The sequence below is a fragment of the Myotis myotis genome, unplaced genomic scaffold (assembly GCF_014108235.1).
Source record: "Myotis myotis isolate mMyoMyo1 unplaced genomic scaffold, mMyoMyo1.p scaffold_m19_p_3, whole genome shotgun sequence".
In the NCBI taxonomy this organism is placed as follows: Eukaryota; Metazoa; Chordata; class Mammalia; order Chiroptera; family Vespertilionidae; genus Myotis; species Myotis myotis.
The window spans coordinates 100,077,185-100,096,704 of NW_023416335.1; the positions used below are offsets into that span (position 1 = coordinate 100,077,185).

General features: G+C 44.2%; 1 protein-coding gene across 4 annotated transcripts in view; it reads left to right on the top strand.

Annotated features, from left to right (window-relative positions):
* HDHD5 (haloacid dehalogenase like hydrolase domain containing 5) overlaps positions 1 to 17,362 on the top strand; it is a 36,951-nt gene extending 19,589 nt beyond the window's left edge. For 3 of the 4 annotated variants that reach the window (XM_036297116.1, XM_036297115.1, XM_036297113.1), the window contains exons 2-8: positions 2,716 to 2,919; positions 6,033 to 6,145; positions 8,701 to 8,794; positions 10,394 to 10,427; positions 12,085 to 12,259; positions 16,131 to 16,319; positions 16,487 to 17,362. In XM_036297116.1, coding sequence (XP_036153009.1) covers positions 2,716 to 2,919; positions 6,033 to 6,145; positions 8,701 to 8,794; positions 10,394 to 10,427; positions 12,085 to 12,259; positions 16,131 to 16,319; positions 16,487 to 16,820 — 1,143 coding nt within the window. In that variant the 3' untranslated portion in view covers positions 16,821 to 17,362. Of the gene's footprint in view, positions 1 to 2,685; positions 2,920 to 6,032; positions 6,146 to 8,700; positions 8,795 to 10,393; positions 10,428 to 12,084; positions 12,260 to 16,130; positions 16,320 to 16,486 lie in introns of all 4 variants that reach the window. The other variant, XM_036297114.1, reaches the window with a different exon arrangement.
* Positions 17,363 to 19,520: the final 2,158 nt, after the last annotated feature.

Consider the following 19,520-nt stretch of genomic DNA (forward strand, 5'->3'; position numbering starts at 1 on the left):
CCAGTAGCCTAAGCAACAGGCAGCAGCTTTTGAGGCCCAGGACCCAGAGGGTCAGCGTGTGCCTGCTCAGCTCCCAGGCCCACCCTGCTGAAGCCCGCACCGCAGGCCTGGCCGTAGGCTCCGAGCTGCGGGCACGATGTGGTGGGAGAAACAACGGAAAGCAAGGGGCAATCGTGGGAGGGCAGGCAGTGCCTGGGCATAGGGAGAGGCAGGCTGCTGCCCCACACCCGACAGAGGGGCGACCCCTGGCCAGCGCTGAGGGTCCGAGCTCTGCTTAGTTGAGGCGCCCCGCCCCTCCTTTGCTAACTGCAGCAGATACCCGGAAGCCTAGCATGGAACATAGAAAGAATGTCTAGAATGTGTATGTATGCCATATAAAGGAGACAAGAAACCTAGAAATGTATATAAGGCAAAAACCTTGCTGCATTCAGCGCTTAGCCTCTGGAGAGGACTCTGCTGAGCTAGTACTGGTGCTAATAAACAGTCCTTTTCTGTACCTCCAAGTGCATTTGGTTTATCACTTCCCGCTGGCCTGATTTCTGCCATAACAAGATGAGATACTATTTTTTTTTAAATTTATACGTTTGATAATTAAACTCTTTGATACATTTGTAAATCAGTATTGGCAAGGGTAAAATGCATTCCATTGGCCATGTAAGTTGATGTGTTTTTGGAAAACAGTTTGTCAGGAGGTGTTACGTCTTTAAAATGTTTGCAGTTTTTTGACTTACTACTCCTACTTTTAAGAATCTAGTTCAAAGAAAAATTGATAATGTGGAAAAATCAGTAAGCATAAAGAGGTTCCTTATAGCATTATTTATAGTAGTAAAAATGTAGAAAACCCTAAATGTCTAATATAGGGGAAACAGTGTTTAGTGGATTATTCACTCACTATATTATGGAGCCAGAAATGATGATTAAGAGGTAGCTGTGTATTGATCTGGAAAGAAAACGAAGACATACCAACTAAATAAAGGAAAGATAGAAAAGAAAGTACAATATAATGCCATTTGTGTGTTAGTTAATAAGAAATTTTGACTATCTATAAAAAAGTTTCTGGAAAATATACAAGAGGGAATAGCACTATGTGGAAGAAGGAGATAAGAACCCTAAAAAATATTTATATCTGTAGTTTTTTAAAAACCCTGTGTGTGTGGTTATAATAAAATTTTAAAAGATGGTTATGAAGGCTATTATAACAGGTATGTCAAGCAAAAAGAACAAGATGAAAAATTACACATATAAAGTATAGTCGTAGCTATATGACAAACAAGAATAGAAAAAATAGATAAAGAGAAAATATTTGCCTGGCCATAATGGTTCAGTTGGTTGGAGCTTTGCCCTGTGCACTGAAAAGTTGCTGGTTTGAGTCCCTACCAGGGCACATGCCTGGGTTGCGGGTTCAATTCCCAGTTAGGGTGTATATGGAAGGCAACAACAGGTCGATGTTTCTCTCTTTCCACCCCTCCTTCCCTCCCTCTCTCTAAGCATGTCCTTAGGTTATGATTGAAAATTAATTAATTAATTAAAAACAGAAAATATTAATTGATTGTGTTAAAGTGCAGGGATTGCCCACCTGGTGTGGCTCAGTGGTTGAGCGTAGACCTATGAACTAGGAGCTCACAGTTCGATTGCCAGTCAGGTCAGTCAGGCACATGCTCGGGTTTCAGGCTTGATCCTCAGTAGGGGCATGCAGGAGGCAGCCAATCAATAAAAATATATTTTTTAAAAATAAAGTGCAGAGATTTATGTTTTGAATTTCTATTTTTCAATTTAAAATTCTTTATATTCATTATGGAAAAATATTTTTTAACATATTTTTATTGATTTCCCAGAGGAAGGGAGAAGAAGAGAGAGATAGAAACATCAATGATGAGAGAGAATCATTGATCAGCTGCCTCCTGCATGGCCACACTGATGATTGAGCACTCAACCCTGGTATGTGCCCCAACTGCAATCAAACTGTGACCTCCTGGTTCATAGGTCAATGCTCAACCACTGAAACACGCCAGCTGGGCTGGAAAAATAATTTTTAACAAAATCGCTATGTTTTTAAACATACATGAAAAAGGACCAATTCTTTATTATTGATGGGTTTGCTCTATCAGAAATCCCATGTCCTCATTTTATGTTTCAGGCCCTGGGCAACTTGAGAATGATGTGGAGTTCCTCTTCTTTTTTTTTTCTTCTTTTTTTTTTAAGAGCATTTATTGGGCAAATTACAGAGGTAGAAGAAGCAATTTCTATAAGAAACGGGCTTAGCAAATAAGTTATAGAGGTAAAGGAAGGGCCCTTGGAGCTTGGGAGTGAGGAAGCTAATGGTAACATGCCTGGGGCTGGAATGGGGAGGGAAAAGGGAAAGGCATGGGCATGCTCCCTGGAGGGAGAGCACTGAGTTCCTCTTTTTTCTCTTTTTAAAATATATTTTTATTGATTTCAGAGAGGAAGGGAGAGGGAGGGAGAGAGAGAGAGAGAAACATCAATGATGAGAGAGAATCATTGATCGGTTGCTTCCTGCACACCCAACACTGGAGATCGAGCCCACAACCGGGGCATGTGCCCTAATCAGGAATCCAACCTTAACCTGGTTCATAGTTCAAGGTTCAACCACTGGGCCATGCAGGCTGGGCCCAAGTCCCTCTTTTTAAGGGTCTTTTCTTTCCTCCTCTCTGCCTCTTGACTTAGGCAGTGGCGGCTCTGTTCTCTCCTCTGCAGAGCCAGCCTACCTTTGGGTTCCTGTTGGACATCGATGGAGTGCTGGTACGGGGCCATAGAGTGATCCCTGCTGCTCTGAAAGCCTTCCACAGGCTGGTGAATGCCCAGGGGAAGCTGCGGGTGCCTGTGGTCTTTGTCACGAATGCTGGGAACATCTTACAGCATGACAAAGCTCAGGAGCTGTCAGCTCTGCTGGGCTTTAAGGTAAGGAGGCAGCTGAAGACTCAAGGGCCTGGTTCCCCGTGGAACCCCCACTCTTGTTCTGACTAAGCCTTTTTCCCTCGGGTGCAGTACAGTATTGATAAGCCTGAGGGCATGGCCAGTTAGTTCAGTACAAATCTTTCAACCCTGGTTGAAAAATAACTTAAAGTTTAAGCCCAGCCTCATGAGTAGAACCTCATCAATGGGGTAATTTTTTATATATACATACATGTTAAGCACAAAAATCCTGCCCATGGAGTTGGCAGTTCAGCTATAGCCTTTATATTCATTTCTTCTGGGCATCAGAGTTGTCTCTTTTGAATTGTCAGCCCCTAGAAAGTAATGGTTACATTTTTCTTTTCTTTTCTTAATATGTTTACACTAGTGGGCTGGTGCACGAAATTCATGCACAGGGGAAGGGGTATTCCTCAGCCTGGCCTGCACCCTCTCTAATCTGGGACCCCTTGAAGGATGTCCTACTGCCGGTTTACAGGGATCGGACATCCCTCTCGCAATCCGGGACTTCTGGCTCCTAACCACTCGCCTGCCTGCCTGCCTGCCTGATTGCCCCTAACCACTCTGCCTGCCGGCCTGCTCACCCACAGCTGCCCCCTGCCGCTGGCCTGCTTGCCTCCAAATGCCCCCCCCCCCGCCAGTCTGATCACCCCCAACTGCCCCCCCCCCCCCTTGCTGGCCTGCTTGCCCCTACCTTCCCTCTCCACTGGCCTGCTCACCCCCAACTGCCCCCCTGCTGGCCTGCTCACTCAAAACTGCCCCCTCCCGCTGTCCTGATCACCTCCAACTGACCCCCACTGATGGCCTGCTTGCCCCCAACTGGCCCCCCTGCTGGTTGGCTTACCCCCCCCAATGACCCCACCCCCACCAGCCTGATCACCCACAACTGCCCTCCCCTCTTGGCCTCTAACTGCCTCTACCTTGGCCCCGCCACCATGGCTTTGTCCAGAAGAACATCCGGAAGGTCTCCCAGTCTAATTAGCATATTACCCTTTTATTAGTATAGATAGTGGCCTGGTGCACAAGTGGGGGCCGGCTGGTTTGCCCTCAAGGGTGTCCCGGATCAGGGTGGCGGTTCCCTTTGGGCGTGGCCAGCCTGGGTGAGGGGCTGAGGGCCGTTTTCAGGCTGCCACACCCCCTTCAGGGTGGGGGTTCCCGCTGGGGTGCCTGGCCAGCCTTGGTGAGGGGCTGATGGCTGTTTGCAGGCTGGCCACGCCCCCCAACAGGGACTCTCACCCCATGAGGGTGTGGCCAGTCTGGGTGAGGGACTGAGGGCTATTTGCAGGCTGGCCACGGCCCTGGGAAACCCAGGCTCCCAGACCCTCCTTAAGCAGAGGCCACAGCGGCTGGAAACAGGTATCTGGGATTTATTTATCTTCTATAATTGAAACTTTGTAGCCTTGAGCGGAGCCGGCCAGGGCAGGCAGGAAGCTTGGCTTCCTCCATCGCCAGGGGCAACCCAAGCCTCCTGTTTGCTCCAGCTCCTTGGCCACAGCCATCTTGGTTGGGTTTATTTGCATACTTGCTTCTGATTGGCTTGTGGGCATGGCTTGTGAGTGTAGCAGAGGTATGGTCAATTTGCATGTTTCTCTTTTATTAGATAAGATTGATTTTAGAGAGAGAGAGAGGAAGGGGATGAGAGAGACATCAATGAGAGAGAACCATCGATTGGCTGCCTCCTGCATGTTGCCTAGTGGGGATCAAGCCCACAACCCTAGACATGTGCCCTGACCAGGAATCAAACCAGCAACCTCTTCGTGCATGGGACGACACTCAACCAACTGAGCTATACTAGTCAGAGTGAGGGTCACATTTTTCAAAATCTCCGTATACCAAGTAGGACTCTGAAGTAATGGCCCTTGTTTCTCATAAATAAGATGCATGCCTGTGAATAAGCGCTGTCCCCTGAAGGCAGTCCCTCTTCACCCACTTTCAACTGCCCATGTATCTCATATTGACACACTCATTTTTCTTTGTTGAGCGTGCTTGTGGTTTTGGGAAAGAGTACTTGGAACCAAGAAAGTAAATAAAGTGGCTGATTGATGATGGGATGACCCTGTTTGAAGATGAATGCAGGGAGTAAAGACATAAAACTGTTTCCCTTCTGTGGTTTTCAGAGAGGGTTTCAAAAACATTGTGAGAAAAGGCTGTATTGTTGTAATTAGTTTAAATGTTAAAAGGCTAAGTCTTTAAGTAGAACTGAGAACTGAAAGTCAAAGTTAGAGGCAGAGCTCTAAGACAGTGACAGAAAACATGCACACAAACTGCTTTTCAAAGGGGAGTTGAGCAAGACAGGATTGGTGAGTATCAGAACCCATCACTGATGGCATGTCCTGCTTGCTTTTTTTTATTAATCCTTGCCTGAGGATATTTTTTTCCATTGATTTTTAGAGAGAATGGGAGGGGGTGGGGGGGGGGAGAGAGAGAGAGAGAGAGAGAGAGAGAGAGAGAGAGAGAGAGAGAAGAGGATAGAGAAGAAAGAAAAGGGAAGGAAGGGAGGAGAGGGGAGGGAAAGGGAGGGGAGAGGAGGGGAGGGAAGGAGAAGGGGAAGGGAAGGGAAGGAGGGAGGGAGGGAGGAAGGGAGGGAGGGAGGGAGGGAGGGAAGGGAGGGAGGGAAGGAAAGGAAAGGAAAGGGAAGGGGGAGGGGGAGGGGGAGGGAAGAAGGAAGGAAGGAAGGAAGGAAGGAAGGAAGGAAGGAAGGAAGGAAGGAAGGAAGGAAGGAAGGAAGGAAGGAAGGAGGGAGGAAGGAAGGAAGGAGAAAGAAAGACTCCCTGACCACCAGGCCTGGGGATCGAACCTGCAACCCAGGTAGATGCCCTTGACTGGGAATCAAACCCAAGACCCTTTAGTGCTCAGGCCAACACTCTACCCCTGAGCCACATGGGACAAGGCACTGCTTGCTTGTTTTGTGTGGCAAGAGCCAAATTAGACTTGTGATTGTCATACCCGTTTAGATACTTTCTAGGAGCTAGGAAACCCTCCACCCCCTTTTTTTTAATCTGGGCAGTTGTTTTTTTTCCTTCCTAGGTGAAAGAAGCTGCTATTTATCTTCCATTATTTCCCCTCAACTCTTCTCTCCTGTCTCATGGCTGTCCCTACAGGTGGAGCCAGATCAAGTTATTCTCTCTCACAGTCCCATGAAGCTTTTCTCACAATATCATGGAAAGCGGATGATAGTATCTGGGCAGGGACCCCTGGTGGAAAATGCCCAAGTGTATCCTTTTGATGCTTCTCACTCTGGCTGAAGAGAAAGGGGCAGGACTGGGGACTTTTCTCCCATGGCGGAGGGGGCACCATCATGAGGCATGCTGGATGGAGGCCTCATCGGGTGTGTGGTGGGCTCTTGAGGGCGAGGGACAGCCCTCAGATGTGGCCAGTCCTGGTGGCTGGTGGTTTCCAAAAGCCAGCCCACTGCATCATTACCTTCTGGGGAGCTGAAAATACAGATTCCTGGAGAGTCTGTGTCATTAGGTCTGAGATAAAAATCAACAGTCTATATTTTAAAAAATTAAACTAAGTGATTCTGTAATTAGGTTTGAGAACCACTGCTCCAGGGCTATTCTTCATGGTGCTCAATCAACTTATCTGCAATGTTAATTAAGTATCTACAATGAATTCATCCTTTGAGCGATGTGCATATTCAAAAGGCAGTGAAGATTGTCCTTGTTCTCAAGCAGCTTATTTATTTGCTCCTGCAGACCCTGTCCAGCACTTCCTTTGTGCCAGCACTGTACTATAGGGTCTAAGGGGAGTAGGGGCCAGGAGAAGCACTGTGGAATTGTGAATTAACTGAAGGGCTCATATTTGAAGCACCCTATACAATAAAGGAATATTTCAGATGGCATGGGATTAAAGACTTAAAAGAACAGAATAGGTGGTTCTGGGTGTCATAGGTATAGTTAGGGGGAGGGGAACATCCTTCGAGCAGAAATTGCTTATGGCTTCAAGGAGGGGCAAGGCTATGCCACAGGAGAGGTTTCAGGTTTTCCATGCAGAAGCAGTAAGGAGGCTAGAAAGAGAAGGGATGGTGAGGATCCCTGAAGCAGAAGATTGTAATGGGACAGGGTGGGAAATAAGGATAGGGAGGGTGGTGTAGGAAACTGCAGAAGTAAATACAGGAAGTAACTGAATTTATTATGAGGGCAGTGGGGAGTCTCCAGGTTTATTACTGATGGGGTGGTCTGATGGAAGTATCATTTTTGAAAAATTCATTTTGAGAATAACCTGAAATCATAGCCAGTTAAGGTTACAAATGGGAATTAAAGACAGAAAAATGGAGGCAGGTCTTGAAGAGCTAAAGCTGAGCTGGCTTACCTCTCCCATGGCCTCCCCATGCTGGTGGAATGCAATTCATCTTAAAGCTTCAGCTCAAGCCTAACTTCTCTAAATCAGCGTTAGCCAACTGGTGGTCCATGAGGTCTGAAAGGTTGGCAACCGCTGGTTTAAGGAAACCTCTGGAGCAGCTGTCGCCAACCGGTGGTCCGTGGACCACTTGTGGTCCATGAAGTCCAAAAGGTTGGCAACTGCTGCTCTAGACCAAGCATGTCAAACACAAAGGCTAACACAGGCCAAATAAACAAGGTTTAAGTTTATGTGGGCCGCAAAAAAAAAAAAAAATTCAATTTTCATGGAAAAGTAGGTTTATTTCGATAGAGACATGCTGAATACAAAGGGCTGAAATAAATAAATAATAAGTAATCATTAACATAAAATAATAGAACACCTTAATAAAAATTAATATTTTTTCTTGAACATTAACTTACCAGACACTGAATAACTGCACAAATTAATAAATGTAATGCAAATAAAACTATTTTTCTTGTTCTTCGAAAGCAAAATATTGCCAAGACTAAAGGCGTGGCAATTGCTAGTATTAGTGGAAAGAAATGGTGCGCCTGCACGTAAGGTGTGTAAGGGAAATGAATGCAACACGATTATAGTAATCAGTCATTAGCGAACGTTGTAGCTCGTTATTAATAATTATGTATAACAGGATATTGTAAAAATTAAGTTATGAAATTTTTATTAAAACATTTCTTGCAGCCGAAACCGGTTTGGCTCAGTGGATAGAGCGTCGGCCTGTGGACTGAGGGGTCCCAGGTTCGATTCCGGTCAGGGGCATGTACCTGGGTTGCGGGCATATCCCCAGTTGGAGATGTGCAGGAGGCAGCTGATCGATGTTTCTCTCTCATCGATGTTTCTAACTCTCTATCTCTCTCCCTTCCTCTCTGTAAAAAATCAATAAAATATATTAAAAAAAAAAAATTTAAAAAAAAAACATTTCTTGCATACCGTTATATTGGCAAAAAATATTTATTGTGGGCCGTGAGTTTGACATGCTTGCTCTAGGCCTTTTGCCCAGCTACCCAGACCACTGAGTAGTCTCCTAGTCTGAATTTCTTGGCATACAGTGGCAGCACTTCACAGAGTGCTCTCTGTGATGGGCTTTGGGGAGGTGGTGAGCTCCTTGAGGACAGAGTTTCTTATATGCCGTATGCCTTAGTATTGCCCAGTGTAGGATCTGGCACCTAAAATGTGTCCAGTCTGCAGTGGTATATTGCTTGGAGGGACACAGCCCCGCTCTGCCTATGCACTCATGGACTGCCTGTCAGTACTTTTAGGATTGGTGTTGACCCTGCTGGGCTCATTAGTTCACTCCTGTCTGGGGATTAGGTAGACTAGTTTGATCAGGATTAGGTTGGTTCCCCTTCCTTTAAAGATATTTTTCCCCCAGAACTGTCCAGCTTTGTTTCCCTGATCTTGGTCTAGACTGGGCTTCAAGAATGTGGTTACTGTGGATGAGCTGCGGATGGCCTTCCCTGTGCTTGACATGGTGGATCTCCAACGGCGGCCAAAGACCACGGTAATAAGAACATCTGGTGACTCTTGTTCCTTCATGGGCTCCTCTTGCAACCCTTCACCGTTAGAGCTACAGCTTGTCCATGTTTCACAAATTGCCTTCTTGGAGAAGCACATCTGGCCAAGGATTTGTCCCCCACATATCCAGAATGACTCAGAGGAGCTATATACTCCAAAGGGCTTTCCTTTCTGCATTGTTTGTGATTAACTGAGAACCCTTTTATAGAGCCCCAGCATCTCCTCCAGTTGGTAGCTTTGTATTTTAGTAGCTGGCTTTCCCAGTATTGGCTGGGAGAATCGTTAACCTCTGTTAACAAATTCTTCACTGTTCTGCTTTATCCTGAGACAGTTTCCTTGTGAAAAGCAGCCTACTTATAAAAGTAACTGGCAGTTCTGAGTGTCTGTTGTGTTCTCTTTGGGTTCAGCTCATATTTATATTTATATTTTCTGATCAGTAGTCACAGAGCATCTTATTGATCCTCTATAGTGCGTGACAGCCCCTGACCCTCTTTTTTATGTCAACTTTATATATTTATATCATATAGCCTATATTATAAGTCTGACTACTATCAAAATGTGATGAAATGTGTTATAAACAGATAAGCTCACTTTTATTCATTTATATAGCTTCTCTCCTTCTCCCAGAGTGTTCCAATTAAAATAGAGTACTTTATTGCCTTTGAGAGCTTTTTTTTCTAGAACCATGCAAATTATGTGGAGAACCAGAATGTCACAGTTGGAGAAGATCTTAGAACAGCTCAGAGACTGAGTCTCAAGGGAAGAGACTTACTCCAGGTCATATAGCTGATTAGTGGCAGAGATAAGATTGTAATAGTCTGGGGAAGGAATGGAAGCGGTTGGTAACACGAAAGCTTCTGCCTCCTAATCCAACAGCAACAGAAATGGTCCATCACACCCTGAAGGCCTCCTTTTTCTCCAAAGGCTCACCTTCCTCTAGACCAGTGGTTTTCAACCTTCCTAATGCCGCGACCCTTTAATACAGTTCCTCATGTTGTGGTGACCCCCAACCATAAAATTATTTTTGTTGCTGCTTCATAACTGTAATTTTACTACTGTTTTAAATCGTAATGTAAATATCTGATATGCAGGATGTATTTTCATTGTTACAAATTGAACATAATTAAAGCATAGTGATTAATCACAAAAACAATATGTAATTATATATGTGTTTTCCGATGGTTTTAGGCGACCCCTGTGAAAAGGTCGTTTGACCCCCAAAGGGGTTGCGACCCACAGGTTGAGAACCGCTGCTCTAGACTCTTGCTTGGCCCATATCTTGCTTCCTGTCCTTGCAGGAGAAGACAGCTGATCAACCTTTCCTCCTAGCTGACCTTTACTAGTATATGTGGTATCCCTCAACCTGTTCTGTGACCAGCCTGGTTCTTCTCTCTTCACCTTTCTTCATGAATCTTCTTCCGCAGTCCTATTTGCTTCTCCTCAGCTTGGGCTACACCATGGGGTAGTCTTCAATCCTGTCTGGAATGCGACTTTCCTCCCACCCACCCTTGGAAACCAGTGTGTAATTGTCCTGTAGTGGAAAGTAATCATTGCATTGATGGGCTTGTTCTTTGTCTCTTGGCAGCCCCTTCCAAGGAATGACTTCCCCGCTATTGAAGGTAATGAGGTCCTCTCCTTGTGTGGGCATGGGACTGGGTTGTTCTTTCTCCTTTCAGGCCCTCCAGATTATTGTAGCCAGGGGGCATTGAGCATTAGATCACCTGGGTTCTGGTGTTGGATCTGCCACTCACTACCTCTGAGATATTTGTTGTTAATCTTTCCCTCTTTATATCATTTGCCTTTTTATTCCAGAAGAATCATAAGCTTAGAAAATCTTAGAGTAGAAAGGCACCTAGGGGTAATTTAGCCCAGTGTTCCTTAGGCCCATTAAACCCAGTTTGCTCCTTGTATAACAAAAATATTGTAGTGTCCCCTTTACTAACTTAAAATGAAATTAATAGATAATATATCTTCCTATACACGTTACAATTAATTAGTTTAATATAATTGTAATAGGGAGAAATAAAGGGAAAACATTTTAGTAAGGTAATATGTACTTCAATATGTAGTAATTTTCCAAAAAGACATAACGAAGTAGTAAAATGATTGAACCAAACATAGAATCACCATGAATGTGACAGCTACAAATGCAGACTGATATATGTTTATAGGTGTGATATAGGTGTGTTTTGTTGGTGACTCAGAAATTAGGGACAGTATCATCATTGATGAAGTGATTTTGTAAAATAGGGACTAAACTTGATAACATTTTGAAAAAAGAAAAGTACAACCTTCTCTTGACTTATGTGATAGTTACATTTTTTTTGAAAAATTAGTGTTTATGAAAACTACCAAAAAATACTTTGTGTTTACATGGAATTAGGGTTTAGGTTCATTAATTATAAACAGGTTGTTCCCTACATGAATACCAGATGGGACACTCAAATGTTTATAGACATTGGCAGTTTTTGATTGAACAAGACTGTACTGAGCATCTAGCATCCCTGGCCCCCTCCCACAATCCTCACCACTAAGTATCAGTCATTTTAATGATTAAAATACATCCCCCAGCCTCCAGAACATCTCTCCATGGGGCAGTGGTTCAATTCACTGCTCTTGTAGCTGATATCACAACTTCCATTTGTTGAGTACCATGTGTCCAGCACAGGTTAAGTGCTTTATTTATTATATCTCATTTTTATTCTCATAACAATAGTAGGTGTTGTTATTGTAGTTGAAGAAGCTGAGGCTTAGAGAAGGTAAATAACTTGCCCACAATCAGGAAAGTTGGCACAGTCAGCCTTGGAATTCAGGTCTCTATCACTCTGCATTCAGCTCTCCTAGTTGTTAGGTTTATTGGCTCCTGGGGCTCAAAGAGAAGTGGCTGAGAAAAGTGAGCATTTTGCCAAGTACCTATGGGTAGGGTGGTGGGGAGAATATCAGTTAGCAAGAGGAAGTGGGCCTGAGACTCACTGTTGTTTGTCTTGTTTTAAACTTCTGTGAACATGGTGGACACAATAACAGTATGAGCCCTTAGGTCCTAAGGCTTAGGAGGTGCCTTCCCGGTCCCTGGGTTTTGTTCATCTTGGGTGAATAGGTGAGAGGCTCTTTCAAGGCTATTCAGGGAACCATGTCCTTGCCAAGGTGATTGTACTGTAAGGGAAGAGCTTGTGGTTGGGTGGCCTCAACTGGTCTTCTGAGGGCCTTACTCCCGCCTGCCACAAAGGGCAGGCTAAGTGCCCTGCACCCTTACCCCTATGCCTTTGCTCTTTAAAGGAGTACTCCTCCTTGGGGAGCCAGTACGCTGGGAGACAAGCCTGCAGCTGATCATGGATGTCCTTCTCAGCAATGGGAACCCTGGGACAGGTCTGGCGACGGCCCCTTATCCCCATCTCCCTGTCCTGGCCAGTAACATGGATCTTCTTTGGATGGCTGAAGCCAAGATGCCCAGGTGAGGACATAGTCCCTGGCCTTGACCCTGGTGGCCCATTTCCAGCTATTGCCTGAGCAGTCCTACTGACAGTTTCCCACCGCCATTTGATATTGCAGCTTACTGAACACTGAAGATGTATTGAGATGATTTTTAACAAATAATCCTTGCCCTTAAGAATCTTAACAGAACAAGTTCTTTTTGATTAGAGGAACCCAAATGGTCAGTTTCTGAGGTATATCAATGCAAATTATTCAACTGCTCTTCCTTCTTTGCCTTCACCCTGTAGCATTGATTATTTCAATTCTTTGTTTCCCTTTGCCCTTAAAACATAGGAGCAGGGAAAAGAAATAATTGTTCTGATGTTTGTATATACCAGAAAACAGACCCAGTGGATAAGTGACTTTCTCAAAGGCATGCGGGTAGTGAACAGGCTTACACACTCCCTGCGCAGTTGTGTAGAGCTCACCTGTTCTGTCCTTTTCTGAGTTTGAGAATAGTATAGGCATCCCTTTTTCTGGCCCTGGAGGTGCCTTTACTGGAAGGGCAGCTGACGGCTGCTGTGTACTGTTTGGCTGCTCTTATTTGCAAGGCCTAAGTCTAGAGCAAGCATGTCAAACTCAAAGGCTAACACAAGCCAAATAAACAAGGTTTAAGTTTATGTGGGTCACAAAAAACAAAAGCTTCAATTTTCATAGAAACATAGGTGTATTTCAATAGAGACATGCTGAATACAAAGGGCTGAAATAAATGAGTAATCGTTAACATAAAATAATAGAACATTTTAATAAAAATATTTTTTCTTGAACATTAACTTACCAGACACTGAATAAGTGCACAAATTAATAAGCGTAACGCAAATAAACCATTTTTCTTGTTCTCCAAAAGCGAAATATTTCCTGTTGCACACAGCAAACAAGTCAGTCCAAGACTAATAGCGTGGCAATCAGCTGCTAAAATATTCGCTGCTAGTATTAGTGGAGAGAAATGGTGTGCCTGCGTGTAAGGCATGTAAGGGAAATGAATGCAACACAATTATAGTAATCAGTCATAAGCGAACGTTGTAGTTTGTTATTAATAACTAGTGGCCCAGTGCACAAATTTGTGCACATTGAAAGGAAATTAATTAGAAGAAATATTTTAATATCGCTACTTGCCCTTTCTCTATAATAGAAGTGTCAACCAAATTCATGATCGACAATGACAGAGGAAACACATGCGTGAGATTGGCGCCAGCGAGAGCTTTATATATATAGATAAACTTGCTTAATTAGATCTGCTTCTGATGTAGCTTAACTTTTCCAGCCCCGTGAAGCACCCCAATTTCTCTTTCAATTGTCAGCAACACAGCAATAAATATCAACACGAAGCAGGTTATTATTGTAGATCGCACAGGGAGAACAAAGGGTAAAATATTTAACTGCAGCAGTGTTTGACTATATTCCGTGCAGTGAGAAAACCTGAAGTCATTTTCAGGGTCCACCATTTCTTCTTTTCAGTTGGGTCAAGTTTCTAAATCTCTGTTTTCCAGCTAATAAAAAGAAAATAGGATTCCATCGTGTCTCCTATCTACCTAATCCAGAACTTTTATGAGGATCAAATAAGATGAGGCACAGGAAAACACTTCACAGACATTTGATTAAAGTGTAAAATGTTTGCACCTGGCTATAAAGCAAGTCGTGTTCCTGGGCTGAAGAAACTCCAAGGAGGCTAGTTGTCGCTAGGGAGAGGAAGCCAGGCATTGATTGCTATGTGACGTCATTACCCAGATGGACACTTAGCATATTAGCCCTTTATATATAGAGAGGCCCGATGCACAAAATCTGTGCAAGAGTAGGCCTTCCTTCCTCCAGCTGCCGGCACCGGCTTCCCTCCGGCACCCGGGACCTGGGCTTACCTCCGGCCACTGGCACCTGGGACCTGGGCTTCCCTCACAGAGGGAGGCCCCACCCACCTGCCACAGCCTGCAGTCGGTGGTCTGGGCCTCCCTCTGCAGGGTCATCATGGGGCGATGGCAAGGCCCCCTACCAGTTGCATCACACCCGCCTTGGCTGGCTTGGTGCCAGTGGATGTCATAGCATGGTCCAGGATGTTCATCCCAATGGTTGTTCTGCTGTTTGGCCATTCGTTCGATTTGCATATTAGGCTTTTATTATATAGGATGGCCTGTCGCTAAGGAGAGGAAGCCGGGCATTGCTATGTGATGTCATTACCCGGTGCCCACAGCCACCATTTCTGGGCTGGGCTGGGCTTGCACCATGGGGTCTCGGCAGCATCAGCTGCAATTTGGTGGGCTGTTGCTCTGGGGTGGTGGCGGGGCCTGTGTCCCACTTAGGGGAAGCCAAGTGTTGCTCTGTCAGCATCAGGTCTACGTTGCTGTTTCTCTGTAAATGGCAAGTGTGCATCACGGCAGCTCCTGCATTGAGCGTCTGCCCCCTGGTGGTCAGTACATGTCATAGTGACAGTTGGAGGGACACTTAGTGTATTAGCCTTTATATATATAGATTGTGTATAACAGGATATTGTAAAAATTAAGTTATGTAATTTTTATTAAAATGTTTCTTGCATACCATTATATTGGCTGGGCCACAAGAATATTCGTTGTAGGCCGCATGGGGCCCATGGGCCCCAAGTTTGACATGCTTGGTCTAGAGTTTTCTCCCCTCCCCATGACTCCCAGTAAGCTGGATGTGTGATCCATCAATAGGGCAGCAGGGCCCAACACTACCTCAAGTCAATAGCCCATAAGAGATGGGTCACTCAGTAGCCCATAAGAGATGGAGATTACAGTGTTCACTCTTGTTAGGTTTCAAGTATTTTCCTATAGCTTGAGGTTAGGTATTTTTTCTGAGTTATTCTTCCAAAATTAGGGTACGCTGACACTAGCTGAAGGGGGTTTGGTTATATAGGCTGGGAACTGAATAGTAAGGGGAAGATTTCAATTTACAAACCAGGTTTGAGGTTAATTTTTCATTCAGTAATTTGAAAATATAATTTATTACATAAATAAGTGACATAAATATAACTTCAATATATTGTGTGGCATCAGTTCAGATTTGGTTTAGTGGCAAGGGATTTAAACCCCAAAACAAAAGTATCTTAAAAAAGATAAAAGTTTCTTTCTCATGTGAAATAAGTCTGGGGTAGGCTGTCCAAGTCTTGTATGGAAGCTCCACCTGTCAGGAACAGAAGCACCTCTGTCTTCCTGCTGTGCAATCCTTAGCCCTTTACTACATAATCCCAAATGGCTGCCTGAACTTCAGCTATCATATCAGCATTCCAGGCAGAGAGGAACAGGGGAAGGTAGAGAAGAGCATCACCTCCCCGATTTAAGGATACTTCCTAGAAGGTTAGCCCAGCACTTCTAATTTCATTGACTCTTTGGTTATAGTGCAGCCACATGGCCACACACCCTGTTGCAGAGGAGGAAGGGAATATAGTTTTTACACCTGGTAGCACTATGCTCAGTGAAAATTGGCACCAAGAGAGAAGGGGAGAACGGCAACCAGTAGTCTGCCACAATTCTAAAGCAAAAATTAAACTTTCTGGAATACTAATACCTGGGGTATAATCCTAGTGCTACCACCTTGGGCAAGTTACTTAATTTCTTTATGCCTCAGTTTCCTCACTTGTAAAATGAGAACAATGATCTCATAGGGTTTTTCTGAGAATTAAAAGTGATTTGTATCTCCAGTGTTAGAACAGTGCTCAATAAATGTTATTAGATAATAGCAGATCATAAATGTAGGCAATAAATGTAATTCTTACTAGAAGTAATTTCATTTTGACCTGTTACCACTGGGGGAGTGAAAGGGTACTGCTCAGAGAATGGCAGGTGGCCTGGAGAGACCAGGGAGTGAAGACTGAGCTGCTGGGCTGTCTTCTCTGGCAGGTTTGGCCATGGCACGTTTCTGCTGTGCCTGGAAACCATTTACCGCAAAGTGACAGGCAAAGAGCTAAGATACAAGGGCCTGATGGGCAAACCCAGCATCCTCACTTATCAGTATGCAGAAGAACTGATCAGGCGGCAGGCGGAGAGGCGGGGTTGGGCTGCCCCCATCCAGAAGCTCTATGCTGTAGGGTAAGTTCTACCCATCTCCTCAACTTTCCCTTCCCCTCTCATTCACCTTGTTTCCCTATGTTTAATGCACACTCCTTGCCCCACAATTGTCCTCTGCTCTCTGCACCTTACAACACTGAACTTCAGTTTTCTCCTCTTTTCTTTTCCGGTATGGTTACCCCTACCAGTGATAATCCTATGTCTGATGTCTACGGTGCCAACCTGTTCAACCAGTACCTGCAGATGGCGAAGCATGAGGGGGCAGAGGAGCTGGGGACGAGTGGTCTGTTGAAGCAGCGACCCTCAGCAACCCAGAGCTGTGCCTCCATCCTGGTGTGCACTGGTGTATACAGTCCCAAGGTCCCGGGGTCCACAGAGCCTGCTCAGGGAGGAGAGGAACCTCCCTTCCATGGGCACCGGGACTTCAGTTTTAGTCCAGGGCTTATAGAGGCATCCCACATTGTGAATGATGTAGATGAGGCTGTGCAGCTGGTTTTCCACAAAGAGGGTTGGGCTTTGTAGTGAGGACTGTGTGTTCCAGGCAGGGTGACAGAGGGTATCTTGGAGCTGTAGGTGAGTCCCATTTACTGGTTTCTGGCCTGGATCACAGGGCAGGGCATCATGTCAGGGCCTGCTCCCCATGACATTCTTCCTGCTACCCCACAGATGTGACACTAGTGATTACTTGGAAGAAGACACTGGCTTTTTCTCCTGCTGAGCAGTAGCCATAGAATTGTACCCTGGGTAGCATTATGGGTAGAACTGTGAGGATTTTCTCAGTCCAATTCCTATATGTTTCTCCTGGCAGTCTGACCTCAGCCCAGTCCCTTTACCTCTGTGCCTTGGTGTACTCCTCATTTCATTAGGGTCTTCTGGGAAAAGGGGAGACAATATGTAATAACATGGAAATTTCTACAGGGCCTTTGCCTGCATTAAGTGAACTATTGCATGCCAGCAAGGTGTCTAACACTCAGATACTACATTTTATTGTATTTCAGCTTATCGCTCAGAGACTTTTGAACTTATTTTTTAAATTAAAATGATAATAAATATTCCTTATGCTATCTCTTGTGAAGCTCTATCTGGAACGTACTTAAAAGTCATGTGGGGGAAGGCTAGTGGGTGAGTGGTGTGGGTGACCTTCAGGCAAAGAGATTGGTGGCATTTCACTCCCAGAAGGAGTTGATGTCTCCTTTTCACCTTTACTCCCTCTGACCTCGTCTGGGCGGTGAAGCAAGTCTATTTAGGAATGAGTTATGCCCAGGCTTTGGCATATACTTAGCAACTTCCCTGATATGGAAAAGAAAAAGGATCTTGCCTATGGTTTGTTCTAAAGGAAGGAGCTGACAGGCCCACAGCCAACATCATACTCAATGGACAAAAACTAACACCATTTCCCCTAAGAACAGGAACAAGACAGGGATGCCCACTCTCACCACTCCTGTTCAACATAGTCCTGGAAGTATTAGCCATTGCAATTAGACAAGAAGAAGAAATAAAAGGCATCCAGATTGGAAAAGAGGAAGTAAAACTGTCCTTATTTGCAGACGACATGATATTATACATACAAAACCCTAGAGACTCCATCAAAAAACTACTAGACTTAATACATGAATTTGGCAATGTAGCAGGATACAAAAGTAACCCCAAGAAATCTGAGGCATTTCTATACACCAATAGTGACCTTTCAGAAAGAGAGATTATAAAAACAATCCCATTTACCATCGCGCCAAAAAAATTAAGCTACCTAGGAATAAACTTAACTAAAGAGGTAAAAGACCTCTACTCAGAAAACTACAGGACGTTGAAAAAAGAGATAGAGGAAGACATAAACAGATGGAAGAACATACCGTGTTCATGGATTGGTAGAATCAACATCATTAAAATGTCCATACTACCCAAAGCAATCTATAAATTCAACGCACTTCCCATTAAAATACCAACAGCATACTTCACAGATCTAGAATGAACTCTCCAAAAATTCATCTGGAATTAAAAAAGACCCCGAATAGCTGCAGCGATTCTGAGAAAGAACAAAGTAGGTGGGATCTCAATAACAGATATCAAGTTGTATTACAAAGCCACTGTTCTCAAAACTGCCTGGTACTGGCACAAGAACAGACATATAGATCAATGGAATAGAATAGACACCCCAGAAATCGGCCTGAACCAATATGCTCAATTAATATTTGACACAGGAGGCAAGAACATACAATGGGGCCAAGATAGTCTCTTCAATAAATGGTGTTGGGAAAATTGGACAGATATATGCAAGAAAATGAAACTAGACCACCAACTTACACCATACACAAGAATAAACTCAAAATGGATAAAGGACTTAAGTGTACGATGAGAAACCATAAAAATTCTAGAAGAATCCAAAGGCAACAAAATCTCAGACATATGCCGAAGCAATTTCTTCACTGATACAGCTCCTAGGGCACTTGAAACTAAAGAGAAAATGAACAAATGGGACTACATCAAAATAAAAAGCTTCTGCACAGCAAAAGAAACCATCAACAAAACAACAAGAAAGCCCACTTCGTGGGAGAACATATTTGCCAATGTTATCACCAATAAGGGCCTAATCTCCAAAATTTATAGGGAACTCATACAACTTAACAAAAAGAAGATAAACAACCCAATCAAAAAATGGGCAAAGGATCTAAATAGACACCTCTCAAAAGAGGACATTCAGAAAGCCAAGAGACATATGAAAACATGCTCAAAGTCACTAATCATCCGAGAGATGCAAATCAAAACAACAATGAGGTACCATCTCACACCTGTCAGACTGGCTATCATCAACAAATCAACAAATGACAAGTGCTGGAGAGGATGTGGAGAAAAAGGAACACTTGTGCACTGCTGGTGGGAATGCAGACTGGTGCAGCCACTACGGAAGACAGTACGGAGTTTCCTCAAAAAATTAAAAATGGAACTCCCATTTGACCCTGTGATCCCACTTCTAGGAATATATCCTAAGAAACCAGAAACACCAATCAGAAAGGATATATGCACCCATATGTTCATAGCAGCACAATCCACCATAGCTAAGATCTGGAAACAGCCTAAGTGCCCATCAGTAAATGAATGGATTAGAAAACTGTGGTACATCTACAAGATAGAATACTATGCTGCTATAAAAACGAAGGCACTCTTTCCATTTGCAACGGCATGGATGGAACTGGAGAGTATTATGCTACGTGAAATAAGCCAGTC